This window comes from Didymella exigua (assembly GCF_010094145.1).
Source record: "Didymella exigua CBS 183.55 unplaced genomic scaffold M421scaffold_4, whole genome shotgun sequence".
NCBI lineage: Eukaryota > Fungi > Ascomycota > Dothideomycetes > Pleosporales > Didymellaceae > Didymella > Didymella exigua.
The window spans coordinates 657,646-672,510 of NW_022984778.1; the positions used below are offsets into that span (position 1 = coordinate 657,646).

Sequence of the window (14,865 nt, forward strand, 5' to 3'; positions counted from 1 at the left end):
TGATGATGAAGCGTCGATGATGTATAATCTGGAAGCTCGGTGACATTTGCAAAGATTCTTTAATACCGAAGATGCCGGCTCTATAGTATTGTGAATAGTGAAAGTGCAAGGTTGTCATGCCCTACAACCTCCTTCGATCTGGGTTTTCGTTTGCACACCCTGTAATTCTGTCCCAGCCCAGCCCCCTCTTCGTATCTCCACCTTCGTATCAACTTGTACCTCCATCACATTCATTCCCTTCCAGCTGCTGAGGTCATTGATAGCCCGCTCATCGCTATCGAGACTGGTCTTACCGGACCTAAAATCTTTACCGGTCAGGCTGGGCGACGAGTGAATAGATCGTGCGCCCGGCCTGTTGTACGAGTCCTTGAGCTCCACCTCATCAGGTTCGACATCCGTGACGGTCACACGTATGTGACTGCGCTGCTGCTTCGATAGGTTTCCGTAGTTGGATCCGTAGCCATAGGGTGGCATGCGAGACTGTCCGGTGATGTACGAGTTGGTGTGATCGCGTAGAAAGCGGATGTGCTCACGAGCCAGCGGCCATATACCAGGCAGATTGGCTACATATACAGCTACTGAGGCTTCCCGTGTATACCAGAGCATGTATGCGGTATCGTAAACGTTGGACAGGTTGTAGACTTTCGTGAGAATCGCAGCAATGATCTGGATACGGTCAGCTAGTAAACGGCTTGAGCACTATTGGTCAGTCTTACGACAAATGTACCCATGCTGAACAGCACACCCAGACCTATCTTCTGTCTGATCGGTAGATTCAACGACACGACCATTGGAATAGGTACCGCGATGATCAGAACATCGCTGCTGAGGTTGAACGTCGCCTGGACGATCGCAAAGTGCTGCAGTGTGGTGCACTGAGGGTTCGAGACTGGGATAGCCCAGTAGCCGCTGAATGGCATACATGCTGTGAAGAAAGCAATCTGCACAGCCACCCAGCCAACAAAGACATAAATGGCAACAATCTTGATCCACTTGATGTGTCTTGTCCCCGATGTCATGCGGGCGAACATCAGCAGCATGCAAGCCTTGAGCGACCAGATCACATTCAGCATGCACTGTAGTATCGTTAGTCCTGGTCGTCGACTCTGGATGTCCATGACCTACCTGTTCGGAGACAATCACTATCTTTGATCCTTTAATGCGCTCTTGTATTTCCTGTTCTGTAAAGGTCGACAACTGTCCTGGAGGGAATAGATTGCTCCCACCGCCTTGTGCGATAGTGTTGAGGCATACGACCAATCCTGTGTAAAACAGTGGCACGGCCGTCGCCATCAACCAGTCATCGATTGCGAATTGTGAGGGACTTCGAACTCTTCGCCATCGTGCAATGCTGTGTTACACGTTAACTTCAGCGACAGACTGTGATCTTGGGGCACTTACGTTCGAACGACTATTGTGAACATTCCAATCCCATACATAGTCCATGACTGCGATTTCAGTTCCTGATGAAAAGACATCTCGAACCCTTGACCAGCCATTGCTGTTGATCTGGCGAGGAAGAGAGGTATTGGCGAACAACTTCAAAAGGGAAGACCTAGGGCTATGGGCCAGAGTCGAGTGCCGATCATGGAGGTTTCAAAGATAAGAAGATTCGATCGTACCCTAGATGATGAGGGCCCAAGGTGACGGACGGAGTTGTGGAGTTGCTCAGAGGGTCTTCATAGAAGGGATCAAGAATGAGTGGTAAAATTTACAACCCACGACTGTATCAGATAGCTGGCAAATGTACAAAGAGCTGTATATCAGTCAGAGGATTGGCCATCCGTGGGTGAGAGACCTCCAAACGGGTCTCCAACGACCCCCCAATGATTGCTGTCCGGTGTTCGTCTCTGGCGACAACACAGCTTCATTCGTCACTTATCACCAATACGCACCCGTGCACGACATCGTGCGAGGGATAAGACCGAGGGTAATCATAAGTAGTCTAGGATGAATGAGCATGGTCAGTACATGATCCAAGAAGAGCTCTAGAGCCGTGCCGCGAAGCTAGTGGAGTGAAAAAGAACCCTGAGACGCTGCGGACGCGCGATGAGATCCGCAGGATTGGCACCGTGGGCGACGGGATGTTCGTCCGCACCCACACGCCTACGGCCAAATGGTGGATGTTGTTGAAGAGAGAAGAACATAATGAGGTACAATCTAGCCAAGTATACATACAGTATAGACACGAGGGAAGTCGCCTGGCAGCAACAAATCTTGTCGAGAGTCACGAACTGTACCTGCGTTGCCTTGAATGTCCCATCTGCATACAGACTCCGGGGGATGGCATGATGGTGGTGGCTGACGGAGAGATAAGGTATTCAGGGTACATCGTACAGGTATCATCGCGGGTGGGATGGTGACGGGCTATTGGTCCGCAAGGTTCCGTTTACAAGGTTGTTTACACCCAATACAACGGCAAGATGTCCTGGAGAGTGCCACCAACGCGAAGGCTTCGGCAGCTCGTTCAATGCTGCAGCGGAGCCCCCCCCCCCCCCCCCCCCCCCCCCCCCCCCCCCCCGTGCCGTGCGGTCCAGATATGAGGCCATGTCGAGCTTCCAAATCTGCCGTGAGATACTGAGAAATGCGAGTGCGAGGCCAATCGACATGTACACAAAAGGGGCAACGTCCGTTGTTGTGAACTATGGTCGCACAATTTCGATAGCAACGTTGTCGGTTGCGGGTGCGGGATATCAGAGTGGCGTCGTCAACACGAACAGCCAGTGCTGGTGTGGGGTGAATAAAAAGCAAAGTCAACAATACCTTAGGAAGAACAGACTACGCCAAGACGCCTCGCGTGTCATGACCTTCTTGCCGCTTCACGGGTCCCAGCGCCATGGGACGTAGTGGGGGCTAGCTCGTAGGAGCGGCTCCGAGGCGAGCCTTCCCTCACGCTCTACAAGTCAAACTCAATCCTCACAGCGAATCTTTTCATTGGCACCTTAAAGGTGACCATGTTTCCGTAACGCAGGTTTTGGCTGCAGTTCTTGTGAATCAAGAGCCTCCGAAGCGCTGGAAGCCTGCAAAAGGAAGTAATCGTTCCGTGTTTGTTGGCTACAATCGCACTCTCGGCAGCGACAAACTTTAGATAGATCGTAAGAATATGCTATTGTGACATGTATGTGCAGATTACATGTCACTTGAGGACGCCTGATGTCTAGGGAATGTACGATCGAGCATTGCGCCATTGAACCCCGGAGAAATGCAAAAGGGTTATCGAATTTGGAAAACGCCAAGGTCGCTATGGACACGCTAAATCGCTCAGTAAATGCATATATAGATCACGAACAGAAAGATGCAGGATGTCATCTTCTAAAGCCCCCAACTTCCCTTCCTCACGGAAACGCCATGACCTTCAATCGATAACTGGTCGCTCATCTTTGGGTGCTGCCTTGCCCACTCTTGAATGTAAGTGCGAAGAGCGCGCCAGCGTGTGCATGTCTCTTCTGTAATCTCAGCATCTTTAAGATTGCCATCCTTGCCCAGACGAATATAGCCTCGGGACTTTGCGAGGTGGTCGTCCTGCCTCAACTCTGAGATGGGGATACCAGCAATCTTAGACAGCTCTGGATCGAAGGGTTGAGCCATGGATGGGTAGCCCAACGACAGATAGTTGTAAACCTGCGTCACGAAGTCATCCCCAAATTCTTCCTCGATGGTCTGTTCGATGGCAAGCTTCGCGTCAATGTTGCCAAAGTCGGTCGAATACGCGGGTGGTGTAGGTGGCAGCAGGCTCATGCTCATGGCTGGAGATGGATTTGGCGACATGGGATTTGCCTTCTCGTGCCTGGGTGTCAAGATGCCCGAAGGTCCTCTCGGAGACTTGTCTCCTTCCTCCTTGGTACACATGCCACCCCACAAGCCATGGGTACTGGAGGCTCGACTATTGGCTGTAGACCATAAGGATGGCGTTGTGCTCGTTTGCTTGCCATTGCCTCTGCCGCACCACAGGCTCTCCTTCCCATCCTCAGCGGCCTTGCTCTGCTCAGACAAGTAACACATGGCTGTGCGTACTGCATCGCAGCCTTGCGTGGGGTCGAAACGTGCTGGCTCGGGGGATGCGCATCTCGGGAATTTGATGTTCTTCCCCAACATGGGAGGACGCGCGCCCTTGCGCATGGGCTCTACTTCATTGTCTTGTGCCAACTTCTTAGCAGTTGCAGCATCCAGGAAACCAGCTGGATTGCCAAAAGGATTGAAGGCAGGTTTCGCCGCCTCCGCAGCCTTAGTCGGCTGGGCGGCCTGCCTTTGCAGCTTTCGCTTTTCGTAGTCCTGCAAGTCTTGATACTCTCGCATAGCCTTCAAATCCCAGTTGACTTCGCTGTAAGATGAGCCTCGTCTGTCGTTCGTCACGCCGTCGTCTGTTTCATGATCTATGAAGTGATCAACAGGCTCGTGAAAATCGTCGTTTGGAAAGGCGGCCATCGCTTGCTCGCGCAGTTGTCTCTCTGCAGCTTTGGCAGCAAGAGCAAGCATATACCCAGAGGAACTGTCATCGACGCTTTCCCTTCTTCGAGTGGCTTCCTTGTACATGAAAGAATGGTTGGAGGTGGAAGTGATCGGTGACGGAGGATTAGATCCTTCTGATTCGGAAGACTCAATGGGGTCCAGATCTGGAACTCGAAATGAATGTTCAGAGCACGAGAACCAGGACCTTCTTCTTGATGGCGGCAGCTCCGAGCGCTGAATCTCCAGGAACAGAGGGTTTCGAGAAAGAGGGTTCCGCGGTAGATCGATCGTTGGCGTGTTATTCGGCGGTGTCGGTGAAATTCCCAGAATCCGTGCTCTTCTTGCACTTATAGCGCTAATCTCAGGAGTTGCCTCTGTCTTATCAGAAGGCAGGAGTGCTGGAGTGGCATCACCTGCTTTGCGTGTTCTCTGTGCGCTCTCTACCAACTGCGGCGCAAACTTCCTTGGACTAGGCGGCTGCCTTTTGTTGCCTCGTGCTGTTATCTCTAGAGGCTCAGGCTTGAATCTACGAGGTGAGGTTGTTTCATCCCACTCTTCAGCAAACTTCCGACGGCTGCTCTTACTTGATGTCTTAGTGGTTTCTACTGGTTCAGGAGCGAAGCGCCGAACCTTTTTCTGCGTGGTCTCAATGGTCTCAGGTGTGAATTTGCGGTTCGTAGACTGCGTAGTCTCGATCGGCTGAGGGGCAAACCGGCGAGTGGTCTTTTGCGTGAGCTCAGTGGGTTGCGGTACGAACTTGCGGTTGGACTTCGTGGTGATTTCCACCGGCTCAGGTGCAAACTTGCGGTTGGCCCTTGCCGATGTTTCTGTGGGCTTAGGCGCGGACTTTCGGTTGGACTTTGATGTGGTCTCGACAGGCTCAGGAGCAAATGTGCGGTTGCTCTTGGTGATCGTCTCAATTGGCTCAGGGGCAAATTTTCGTGTGGGATTCGAGATCTCTTCTTTCAACTCTTCCTTGCGTTCCTTGGAGCTAGAGGTGGTGGTCTCAATAGGCTCCACCTGGAAACGTCTTGGAGGGCATGCCGACGCCATGATGTAGACGGTCCAGACTCTTGGGTGATATTGTATCCTTATACGTCCTCGTGAAACAAAAGCCCGGGTTCACTAACGTGAGTGCTGTTGCCAATCGCAGCGATGCCGTCGGTCGCGCGGGTACACTAGTGCCACGCCAGAGCTGCAGGTTTGCCGTGCGGATGCGCACTCTCGATGCGGGGACGCCCGAAAATCGGGTCTTCACGGGAGCGTGTAACTGTTTCCTCCACAGTGTATGCAACCCGAAATCCTTGCGTACTGTGTTTTTCGGAACGGCCAACACTGTCATTCAGTATTCAAGCCGGACTTGCATATACCCTGCAGTAGGTACCGTCCTTATACAATTTCGATGGAGCAAATGCAGTGTATTTGCGTGCTCAACGATCGAAGGAGGCTGTATGGGAGGTTCGGGGATCGATAACGGGTTCTGTGAAGGTGTCAGCGCATACTCACATGCCAATTGAACCGCAACTCACCAGCCCTCAACAATGGACAACCGCACAGCCAAAGACTTCTCGAACCCGTACTGCGGAAGGCCTTTAAACGAGCTGGATTTCGGAAACATGTGAGATCGAACGATGTCGAGCTATGTTTTCGACATGCAGCGATAGAATGACGTAGCGGAGGTGGGGAGAGGCGTGGAGAGCCTCAAGAGCGAATCACAGGGCGAGTAACGTCAGGTCGAGGATGCCAGGGACGTGGGAGGTCGAGAGCACTTTGACAGCTGGATACGGGGAGCGTGGCTTATGTGGATGTGGAAGTTTGTGGCTGTTTCGCTAAGTAGGTATATGAGCTGATATGAGCTGGCGGTGTTCTTGTTGAGCCAAGGGATGGCGCTGGGATCAGATCTCGACCACAATCCGCGGCCTCGTTCATGCGGGCCCCAGTGAGGTCAATCGGCTAAGATTGGACTATCAATGCTTGCTCGCTCATCGCGACTGCGATAACTACGTATAATATCTCCACTCAGTACATGCAGAGCAGCTGGAAAAGCTGGAAAAGCTGAAGATGCATGTGTGCATTTGTAAAAAATTTGCCCTGCATGCGCAGGGTCTGAAGGCTCAATGTTCAACTGAAGATCCAAAGTCACAGTCAGCAACACACCGAAATCAGTAGCGCATGGTTCGTGGGGCGGAGAATAGTCTTGTGGGTCCGCGGCAATAATGATTCCTGATCGATATTTTCTGGACACTTGAAATGTTGGAGAAGACCTCGTTGGGGGATCTGCAGCTGGACAGTCGGTCACAGCTCTGGCCCGCGACCGTCTCTCGGGTGTACGAGTTTTCTGAGTGTCCCTCGCTATCTGGTAGCCCTTTGCAGTCATTATTGACAACGAAGCAGCCATCATGAAGACACGCAACTTCTCACAGCAGGAGCCAGCGTGTGGCCCCATAGATGAAGCCCAGAATAAAGCCACAGCGCCCAACTTCCACACTAAGGAGCGCCTCGACACCGGGGAGCGTGGTTGTGTCAGTTCTCTGCTGAAAAGCAAGGTTCTCGATATCGCGATGCGGGTGAAATAGGGAGGCGCGGATGGTAACCCGCAACAACCATGTGTGGACTGGGGGCGCTCCACGCGTGCACCCGCGGGCTGCTTCCTCCCGCGGGAGGCTTGCACATACTGAGTGAACAACAACACCACCTTCACCCGTGGACATCACCTGCAACACTTCACATTATCACAAGCTCCCGGCACCCCACAGACTCGTAGACTCTCGGCTCACGCGACCATGCTCAAGATGCAGCAGTGCGCGTGTGGTTTCCGGCCGTTCCCACCACCTCCGCTTATAGAGCTTTAGAGCTACAGGACCACATGTGAAAACAGAGATAGCAGTCTATTCAGCCTGCATACCGTTCCGCTAACAGTAGGTCTTGTCCCGTATACGCAGGGAAGGCATGTGATACTGTAAAGAAATCATATTCATCATTCTAAGCTCACATGTCGCACAGTACAAATAATAACCCATCCGCCAACCGCGTCCAACAAAGTGTATAAGTTGTTCAGTACATCCTTGAACGCCAAAATGGGACGAAGATCATGACCACTAAGCGACTGTGGAAAGCAAAGCTCAAAGACTGCTGGATGTATCAATGCTTCGAAGTTAATAAGGAGTTCTCATCTGGGATGAGCAAATGCTCGTTGGCTCCTCCCCGTGCGTGCTCGAACTCCGCACTCAGTCGGAGGGGTCTGACGTCAAAGTAGTAGACAAGTTCGATGTCCTCGGTGCCATCTGAGACAAACAGTGCATCAATGCCGGGAACCGGAGACTGCCTTTGCAAGTGTCCATGTTCAAACACTGCATTGCTACGACTATCAGTCTTGGGCGCCTCGTTGAATAAGCTGTCCACGGGATCCTCGAGATGGCGACCTAGTGGTGCACCCAGAGCCGTTCGCTGCCATCTCACTGCTGGCTCGCCAATCTGTTCCAGCAGCCATACAAGTCCATGCTGTGATACGGCACGTGGGGACAGGATATTTTCATCCAAGTGGTCGAAGCGATCACCATGAGAGTCGTCCTCATGCACATGTTGGCCAGTGGAAAATTGTTCGCCATTCTCAGAGGCACTCGACCCGACTGCTGTATCACTCTGGCTCTCACTCCGTTGGTCGTAATCACCATCGTTCCCGTGTCCAGCGCAGTTACAGCCACATCCGCAGCGACAGCTACAAACTGTCTCATTGATCTGGGTTGACAGATACGGCGACACTAGCATGGGGCGGTGCTCACTCATGGACATGAGACTCTCGTAGCTCTGATCCATTGTGACTGAACTATCAGCATAGTCAGTGTCATGCTTCACTAACGGGCGGCTGAGCGGAGTAACAACCAAGGAGCTAGCGTACTTGAGTGTGAAGTGTCGTTGGATGGGAGAGAAGTTCTGGAAAGCCACCAACGTCTTACTAAGGTACGTGTATGAAGCTAATAATGAGGCTGGGTGGCCGGTACAGTGGATACAGCGCTAGTGGTACAACAAGAGGCTAACAACGCAATCGATTCAAGAGAGATGGTTTCGCGCGAGGAAGAGGTGATTCAGTTCTGACCACGAACCTACGAACGACTTTATGCCCGCCAAAAGGAGGGGTACGAGGCCACGACAATACGCACTAGAACTTGTGACCGGACCCTGAGAGGGAGCGAGTGCCAGCGCACGTTACCAGTCGGGTCTCGCCCTATTCGCTAATGGGTGTGTAATCAAGGGCCGATCACCACTGCCCTCAGCGTCTGCGTTTGAGTCACGCCAGATTCTACGCCATTGAGGTTATCTGCGACGTGCCCGAGGTCTGAGTGGACGATCATTGAACCTTATAATCCACCGGCGATGGCCATCAGCATAGACGCCCTACCCTTCTCTATCCGCAAGAAGCAAACAAAGGTACAGCCGTTAGAAGCCGTTGACAGCCCGGCATCCCTACGTTCGTTAGAACCCAGCCTTCAGGTACAGTACCCACGTAGAATTACATATCAAATAACTAGCCTTCAAGGCTACTCCCATTGGCTGTGGGACGGCTCTGCCGTCACCAGCGCTGATGACGTTCGCGCCTCGCCGGCTATCTACCCCACATATCAACATATCAACACCACAAACAAGCTGTCTTCGGCGCTCACCGACAAGCAGATTGTGGCGTCAGTACCTCCCTTAGGGTCACCGGTGAGATGAAGAGCTCCAGAAACGAATTGTAAGAATCATTCCGGTCAGCTTTTTGGCGGACGAGATATGTAGCCTTACGCAGGGCAAACCATTCTGGAGCTTCCAGGCGGCCGAAGCATTTGCTATTGGACGCTTCACTTCCATGTGACCGTTTCTTGACGCAGTTTGACGCGAACTGCGTGTTGGGCGTACCTATACAGACCATTGACCATATTCTCCGTAGCGGCACCTCTGCCCGCATGACAAGTGACAGATCGATCGACAGGTAACATAGTATCGAGTAGCTTCACAACAATGGAGATAAGTAACATGATCTATGGGTATATACGACGCCGGCAGCTATCTTACAAGCCGAGCTACAGCTCATCAAACCTACGCAACAGCCGATCGTCCAAGCCTGCACTTGACTGAGCAGATGGCCTCTGCAGACTCACTGTCGACACTGAAGTTGCGAGCTCCAGTATATTATCCTTTGCCATCCTAGGTATCGGTGCTTCGCGGATCTTGGCCGCGACAGCGGGATCCAGCATAGGCTTGGGGTTCATGTCGACGTGTGTGGGCTTAAGATGGTGAAGGACTACTAGGATGACGATGAGCGAAACAATAGAGGCGACTATACCACCGAACCACTGCCACCAGCCTGCGGATATAGTCAGAGTGCATAATGCGAATGTGAATGTGCTGAGACGTACGATTAGTGCTGGCCTCCCATTCAGCCTCGCTCCTTGCTCTCTCGTCGACTCTCTTCTTCGCCTCTGCCAGTCTCGCTGTGAGCGCATCGGCCTTCTCTTTGCCTGCTCTGACTCGCTCCTCCAGCACAGCTACCTGCTTCTGCTGCGCGTCAAAGTTGTCCGAATTCTCGAACTGGCTCCTGACATCGTCGAGCAGATGCTTTGAGTCCGCCTCGAAATTGATATGCAGTTCCTTTGTCAGACCTGACAGCTCTTGCATTGTGCCGATCGTTTGGCGTAGTGTCGAGACTTTCTCAAGGATCGAGTAGTACGTGTCATCGAGGCGACGGGAGGTCCTGAGGGATTGGTCGGAAAGAGTCTGCAAGGCAGTTCGAAGGTCCCTCGAGTCTTCTTAGCATGCGTAGCCGTAAATGATTTGCTGCGAACGTACCGCTCCCTGGCCTCCACCCTCCTGGACTCGCGCTCTATGTCCTCTGGCCGCAGCGGTCGCGGCGGTGGTATGGTGAGCCCTACATCCTTGCTGGCCGTCTGCTGCCCGCCGGTCTCGCCTCTCCTTGGGCTTCCCCGTCGACTGTGGCTGCGACTATGGCTCGGGGAAGGATCTTTGCTACCTCGAGCCTGCTTCAAGAGGTCTCCAAAGCTGGTTGGCGGCTGCAGAGCCAACTGCACAACCTCTTTCGCATGGTGGCGTGTGGAGCTGTGCCGGTGGTGCTCGTCGTGGTGATGGTGGTGACGATGCGACGACTTGTGTTTGTGCAAGTGCGGTCTCCTGCTGCTGGAGTCTGGGTCGGAGCTCACACGAATAGACGGCCGAGACTCGCGGTCGTAGATGTTGGGACGCAGAGGCCGCGAGTAGCCTGAATGCAGGTAGAGGTTGTCCATGTCCTCATGTTGATGGTGAGGGCTGGTGGAGCTCGAACGCTGCTGGGTAGAGGAGCCGCGGCGCGTCACTGCACTGGGACCCTGAACGATCGGCGCTACATCCGAGCAGTAAGCACCAAGCGTCGTACAAATCAGCATCGAATACGCTTCACTCTTGAACACGTGCGCAATAAAAAATATGCACTGTTGTCGTCTTGATTTTTGTTTTGATGTTTGTCTTGAGGTTTATCTTAATTCTTGTAGCTGTGCCATTCAAGAATACTGCATAATGCTGTCCTACGATGACCCAGCGCGCATGTGCCAAATGTGAATGTTCCCAAGACTACCCAAAACGCCGTTCAATATGCATGCATGTTGCGCCCGCTCTCGACTACCGTGGCCTGGAACCTGGATGTCTCCAGTTGTGTGTGCCTTTGCGCATTGCTAGTGGTGGTATTGCTGCCGTGTGCCTTCGTGAGGCATTTCCATCCGAATCGCAGAGGGAGGCGCGCTGCTCCCCTGCTCGTCGTGACCCTTGCATTTGCTCACGACTTGAGCATAGCATTGCGCTTCTCCCTCCTCTTCAGGCGCTCTACGCGCTTCTTGTGCATCTTCTCTTCCATCTTGGCGAAGCGCTCCCTCTCCTCCTTCACGGCACGCTTCTCGCGGATTCGGTCGGTTTGCGCCTGCTTTGCTGCTGCCTTTTCGTCCTTCAGCTCCTTCTCCTTAGCCTTGACTGCAGCCATCGCTTTCCTCTCGGCTGTTCGCTTATCCCACGATGTCTGGTTTGCGCGGGGTCGGAAGGCGCTCTTGTTGTCGTGCCACTGCTTGCCTGAAGATGCTGTTAGCTTCCTAATTCCTCGACACCACACATGATATGCCAAACCATTCTTCTTCATTCCCTTGACAACCGTCACCGGCGCGGCAGGCGCTTCTGCCGCTACTGCATCAGACATGTTGATATTGTTTGGTGGTGATATTGGCTCCAGCTTCATGGTCTGCAGGGCTGCAGCGAAAATAATTATCGATAGGAAGACCCCAGTCACCCGCTAGGCCGCTCTAGTGCTTGCCCGGGTAGGTGGGGCTTGCGGCAACAGATGGGCCCGAGGCTTTGACAGGGCTCAAACAAAAACATGCTGTCTTTATGCTGACTAGCATAAAAGCCCGAACTATACGCGGTGCAGTCCAATGCAATCTGGGCGTGACGATTCTGATCTGGCGAGCTTTGTTTGAGAGAATCGTTCCATCAGACCATCTTCTTCATAATCTCAGCCAGCTTTTGGAGTCGTGCACGTACTGTTGGGTCAACATGACCGCCCTTCTGTGCGAGCCATGCCTACTCTGCAGCGAAAAGCGCATCGACATCAACTTCACTATTGGGAACGCTCAACGAGAGTTCTTCTCCCTCTCCTGAACCCTCTGCTGAAACTTCTCATGCCACCGGGCCCTCGCCCTCACCTATCAACGCCACCGCCACAGTGGGATCGTCAATGACAGCTTGTTGCTCCTTGCGGCTCTTCTAGATATTGACTTCTTTGTCGAGAGCCTCCGCTTCCTCAGCATCGCCCTCATCGTCATACTTGTCCTCTGGCTTAGGTGCAAGCAGCTCTGCAACTCGCCTCACTAATGCGGCGCAAACATTCATTTTCAACGCTCGCTCTGCTGCACCATTTCATATTTATACCATTGACAGCGTTTTGGAGTCCTGTGTCCATCCAGCAATGTGGCCGGTATCATCGACAAACGGCTCAACGATGAACTGGACTCAGCCTATGATCTATTCGACGAAGGCGACGTTGATAATGCCTCCGCGCAGGTAGATCTATCCTCGAGGATCCTGCTTGTGTCCGGGGTGTCATCGCATAAAGACTCTGATGTTACTTGGCTGTGTCATTGGTGACTGACACGAGGCAAATAAGTGTTGCATAGATGCAGAAGCCTGCCGCTCTTTGCGCCGACCCCACCCCGAAGCACACGATCTGGATTCCATCAGATAAAATTTTTATCAGATCCGGCTAGGTATGGAGTTTGTATCAGCCATTGGCTCGTCAACGGCCTGGTCTACCGCGCTGCACAACACAGCAACCACGCGCCGTGCGCTATTCCCGCTCTTTGCAGCTCGTCGTGCTCATGCAGGGGCTTTAAAAGCTAGTTCGGAAATCTCGTCACACTTTTGGCACCTTCGCACGATATCCTGGGCTTGGGTCCATTTACCACCACCCTATTACAGCACCCTCCCCGCGGCCCGCTGCATATTTGAGGCCTTGGTCGCCCTGTGCTACATCGCGCCTACGACTCCTTCTCCACTTGCCGGAACACATAATATCGTGCCCGCGCCCATGGGACCGGCAGCTTGAGCAGCCACCTCTCGCCCTCTTCACCGCCTACGATCGCTGCTTCGTACAGTGCCATGCTCCTAGCTTCGTGACACAGCTTTGACCGTCACATCCTGTATATACGCGTACACACGAACCGATAATCCCAGCGCACATATGGAACTACACGAGAGTCCAGTTTCGGTGGTGGGGGCAAGAGGTGGATCGAGCAAACCAGCCATGATGGAAGAGGCGAGTCCCACAGCCGGCACAAATGCTGGTGGTCAAGGACAAGAGGCCTTGAAGGATGTTGTGTGTGGGTCGCTGGCTGGCATCGTCGGCAAGTACATTGAGTACCCCTTCGACACAGTCAAGGTGCGCCTGCAGTCGCAGCCGGATACACTGCCATTGCGGTATAACGGGCCGTTGGATTGCTTCAAGAAGTCACTACAACAAGATGGGTTTCTTGGAGTATACAGGGGCATCAGTGCACCGCTGGTGGGTGCTGCTGTCGAGACAAGCATTTTGTTCTTCAGCGTAGGAGCCCCCATCTGCTGAGCGTTACTGTCTGTTCGAACTGATCATTACACAGTACCGTGTCGCTGGAGATACTCTAAAGGCTTCTGGCATCTACCCAGAGTTGAAGGAGAACCCCGACCAAGACCTGCCCTATCCAGCAATGCTCGGCTGCGGTATGGTCGCCGGCGCCATAACCTCACTTTTCCTCACACCGATCGAGCTTGTCAAATGTAAAGTGCAGGTCCCTGTAGAGACAGCTAGCGGCCTCGCTGCTCGCCCAACTGTACTCAGCAGCATTGTCTCAGTGTACCGTCACCAAGGCATCCTTGGCTATTGGCATGGCCAACTCGGAACATTCATCCGCGAGACAGGCGGCGGCGCGGCGTGGTTCGGCGGCTACGAAGGCATGAAGATCGCCTTCAAGAAAGCGAATGGATCTGCCAGCGAAGATCTACCAATCTATCAGCGCATGGCAGCTGGATCCATCGCTGGTGCAGCATACAACTTCGCGTTCTATCCTGCAGATACTATCAAGTCTCGGATGCAGACAGAAGACGTGGGCAAGCTGACTGGCGGGCGGTCCACGTTTGGCACCGTGGGTAAGGCGTTATGGAGAGACCATGGCATCAAGGGCATGTACCGTGGGTGCGGCATTACTGTCGCACGGTCGATACCCAGTTCTGCGTTCATTTTCACAATATATGAGGAGCTGAAGAGGTATTGGCCCGAGAGAAGGGTCGTTTGAGGCAGCATGAAGTACAATGTCGTGCGTAACGAGCCGTTTGTGATTGCACAATACCCTAGAAGCATGGGGTAGCACATGGCGTTGAGCGGATTTTCCATGAGAAAGCGTAGAGCGACTATCCGGGTTTATAGACACAAATACCTGAACTTGACACATGATCGACAGCAAGCCATCTTCGGCATCCCTAGGCGAGTGTGAGTGATGTGGTGTAGTTGTACCAATGATGTTCCTAACAGTTGCATATCTGAGTCGCCCATCCCCAATCCACGAAATGGTTTTTCAAAAAGCGCAGTCTTACATTCTACCTTGGAGTCCATGGACTAGAGGTTTGCAGTAGAGTCGCCATCCAATAGCTCAGCCACTGCAGGTGGGATTATTGTACCTGCCCTGCTGAGGAAATTAAGCTTATCATCACACCTGCTTCTGGCCAGCACGCGCAGCCCAGAAAACAAGCTAGCCGGAGGATCGCTAACCCATATGAATCCAGAACCTCGCCAGTACGTGACTGGACGCCTCGAGAGTGGATGTGTGATGTTTCCATATCTAGCTACCTGACAGCATGTATACGGCAAGCGGGAAA

General features: G+C 53.0%; 6 protein-coding genes across 6 annotated transcripts; 1 reads left to right on the forward strand and 5 right to left on the reverse strand.

Annotated features, from left to right (window-relative positions):
- Positions 1-114: 114 nt before the first annotated feature.
- Positions 115-1,478, reverse strand: M421DRAFT_54351 (uncharacterized protein; the record flags this gene model as incomplete). The annotated part of the gene is made up of 4 exons (XM_033595214.1): positions 115-666; positions 717-1,076; positions 1,126-1,351; positions 1,402-1,478. The coding sequence occupies 4 exons, from the start codon at positions 1,476-1,478 to the stop codon at positions 115-117; spliced, it is 1,215 nt and encodes a 404-aa protein (XP_033452501.1).
- Positions 1,479-3,312: 1,834 nt separating this feature from the next.
- M421DRAFT_54768 (uncharacterized protein) lies at positions 3,313-5,502 on the reverse strand (the record flags this gene model as incomplete). The annotated part of the gene is made up of 2 exons (XM_033595258.1): positions 3,313-5,032; positions 5,219-5,502. The coding sequence occupies 2 exons, from the start codon at positions 5,500-5,502 to the stop codon at positions 3,313-3,315; spliced, it is 2,004 nt and encodes a 667-aa protein (XP_033452502.1).
- Positions 5,503-7,379: 1,877 nt separating this feature from the next.
- Positions 7,380-8,578, reverse strand: M421DRAFT_416976 (uncharacterized protein). The gene is made up of 2 exons (XM_033591277.1): positions 8,348-8,578; positions 7,380-8,275 (listed from the first exon to the last, which is right to left on the reverse strand). The coding sequence occupies exon 2, from the start codon at positions 8,263-8,265 to the stop codon at positions 7,591-7,593; it is 675 nt and encodes a 224-aa protein (XP_033452503.1). The 5' UTR covers positions 8,266-8,275; positions 8,348-8,578; the 3' UTR covers positions 7,380-7,590.
- Positions 8,579-9,360: 782 nt separating this feature from the next.
- M421DRAFT_416977 (uncharacterized protein) lies at positions 9,361-10,784 on the reverse strand. The gene is made up of 3 exons (XM_033591278.1): positions 10,272-10,784; positions 9,846-10,221; positions 9,361-9,793 (listed from the first exon to the last, which is right to left on the reverse strand). The coding sequence occupies exons 1-3, from the start codon at positions 10,725-10,727 to the stop codon at positions 9,510-9,512; spliced, it is 1,116 nt and encodes a 371-aa protein (XP_033452504.1). The 5' UTR covers positions 10,728-10,784; the 3' UTR covers positions 9,361-9,509.
- A 123-nt stretch (positions 10,785-10,907) lies between these two features.
- Positions 10,908-11,713, reverse strand: M421DRAFT_416978 (uncharacterized protein). The gene is made up of 2 exons (XM_033591279.1): positions 11,593-11,713; positions 10,908-11,538 (listed from the first exon to the last, which is right to left on the reverse strand). Exons 1-2 carry the CDS (start codon positions 11,660-11,662, stop codon positions 11,252-11,254), a joined length of 357 nt encoding a protein of 118 aa, XP_033452505.1. The 5' UTR covers positions 11,663-11,713; the 3' UTR covers positions 10,908-11,251.
- A 1,485-nt stretch (positions 11,714-13,198) lies between these two features.
- M421DRAFT_98430 (amino-acid transporter arg-13) lies at positions 13,199-14,285 on the forward strand (the record flags this gene model as incomplete). Its single annotated transcript, XM_033598612.1, has 2 exons — positions 13,199-13,558; positions 13,614-14,285. The coding sequence occupies 2 exons, from the start codon at positions 13,199-13,201 to the stop codon at positions 14,283-14,285; spliced, it is 1,032 nt and encodes a 343-aa protein (XP_033452506.1).
- Positions 14,286-14,865: the final 580 nt, after the last annotated feature.

Bases quoted from the DNA above. Each gene is read 5' to 3' on its own strand.
- M421DRAFT_416976 (XM_033591277.1), bottom strand. From the start codon at position 8,265: ATGGATCAGAGCTACGAGAGTCTCATGTCCATGAGTGAGCACCGCCCC.
- M421DRAFT_416977 (XM_033591278.1), bottom strand. From the start codon at position 10,727: ATGGACAACCTCTACCTGCATTCAGGCTACTCGCGGCCTCTGCGTCCC. The intron at 10,222-10,271 runs GTTCGCAGCAAA...GACTCGAGGGAC, and splicing joins TGGAGGCCAGGGAGCGGTAC to CTTCGAACTGCCTTGCAGAC. The intron at 9,794-9,845 runs GTACGTCTCAGC...CTATATCCGCAG, and splicing joins ATGGGAGGCCAGCACTAATC to GCTGGTGGCAGTGGTTCGGT.
- M421DRAFT_416978 (XM_033591279.1), bottom strand. From the start codon at position 11,662: ATGTCTGATGCAGTAGCGGCAGAAGCGCCTGCCGCGCCGGTGACGGTT. The intron at 11,539-11,592 runs GTTTGGCATATC...CAGCATCTTCAG, and splicing joins CAAGGGAATGAAGAAGAATG to GCAAGCAGTGGCACGACAAC.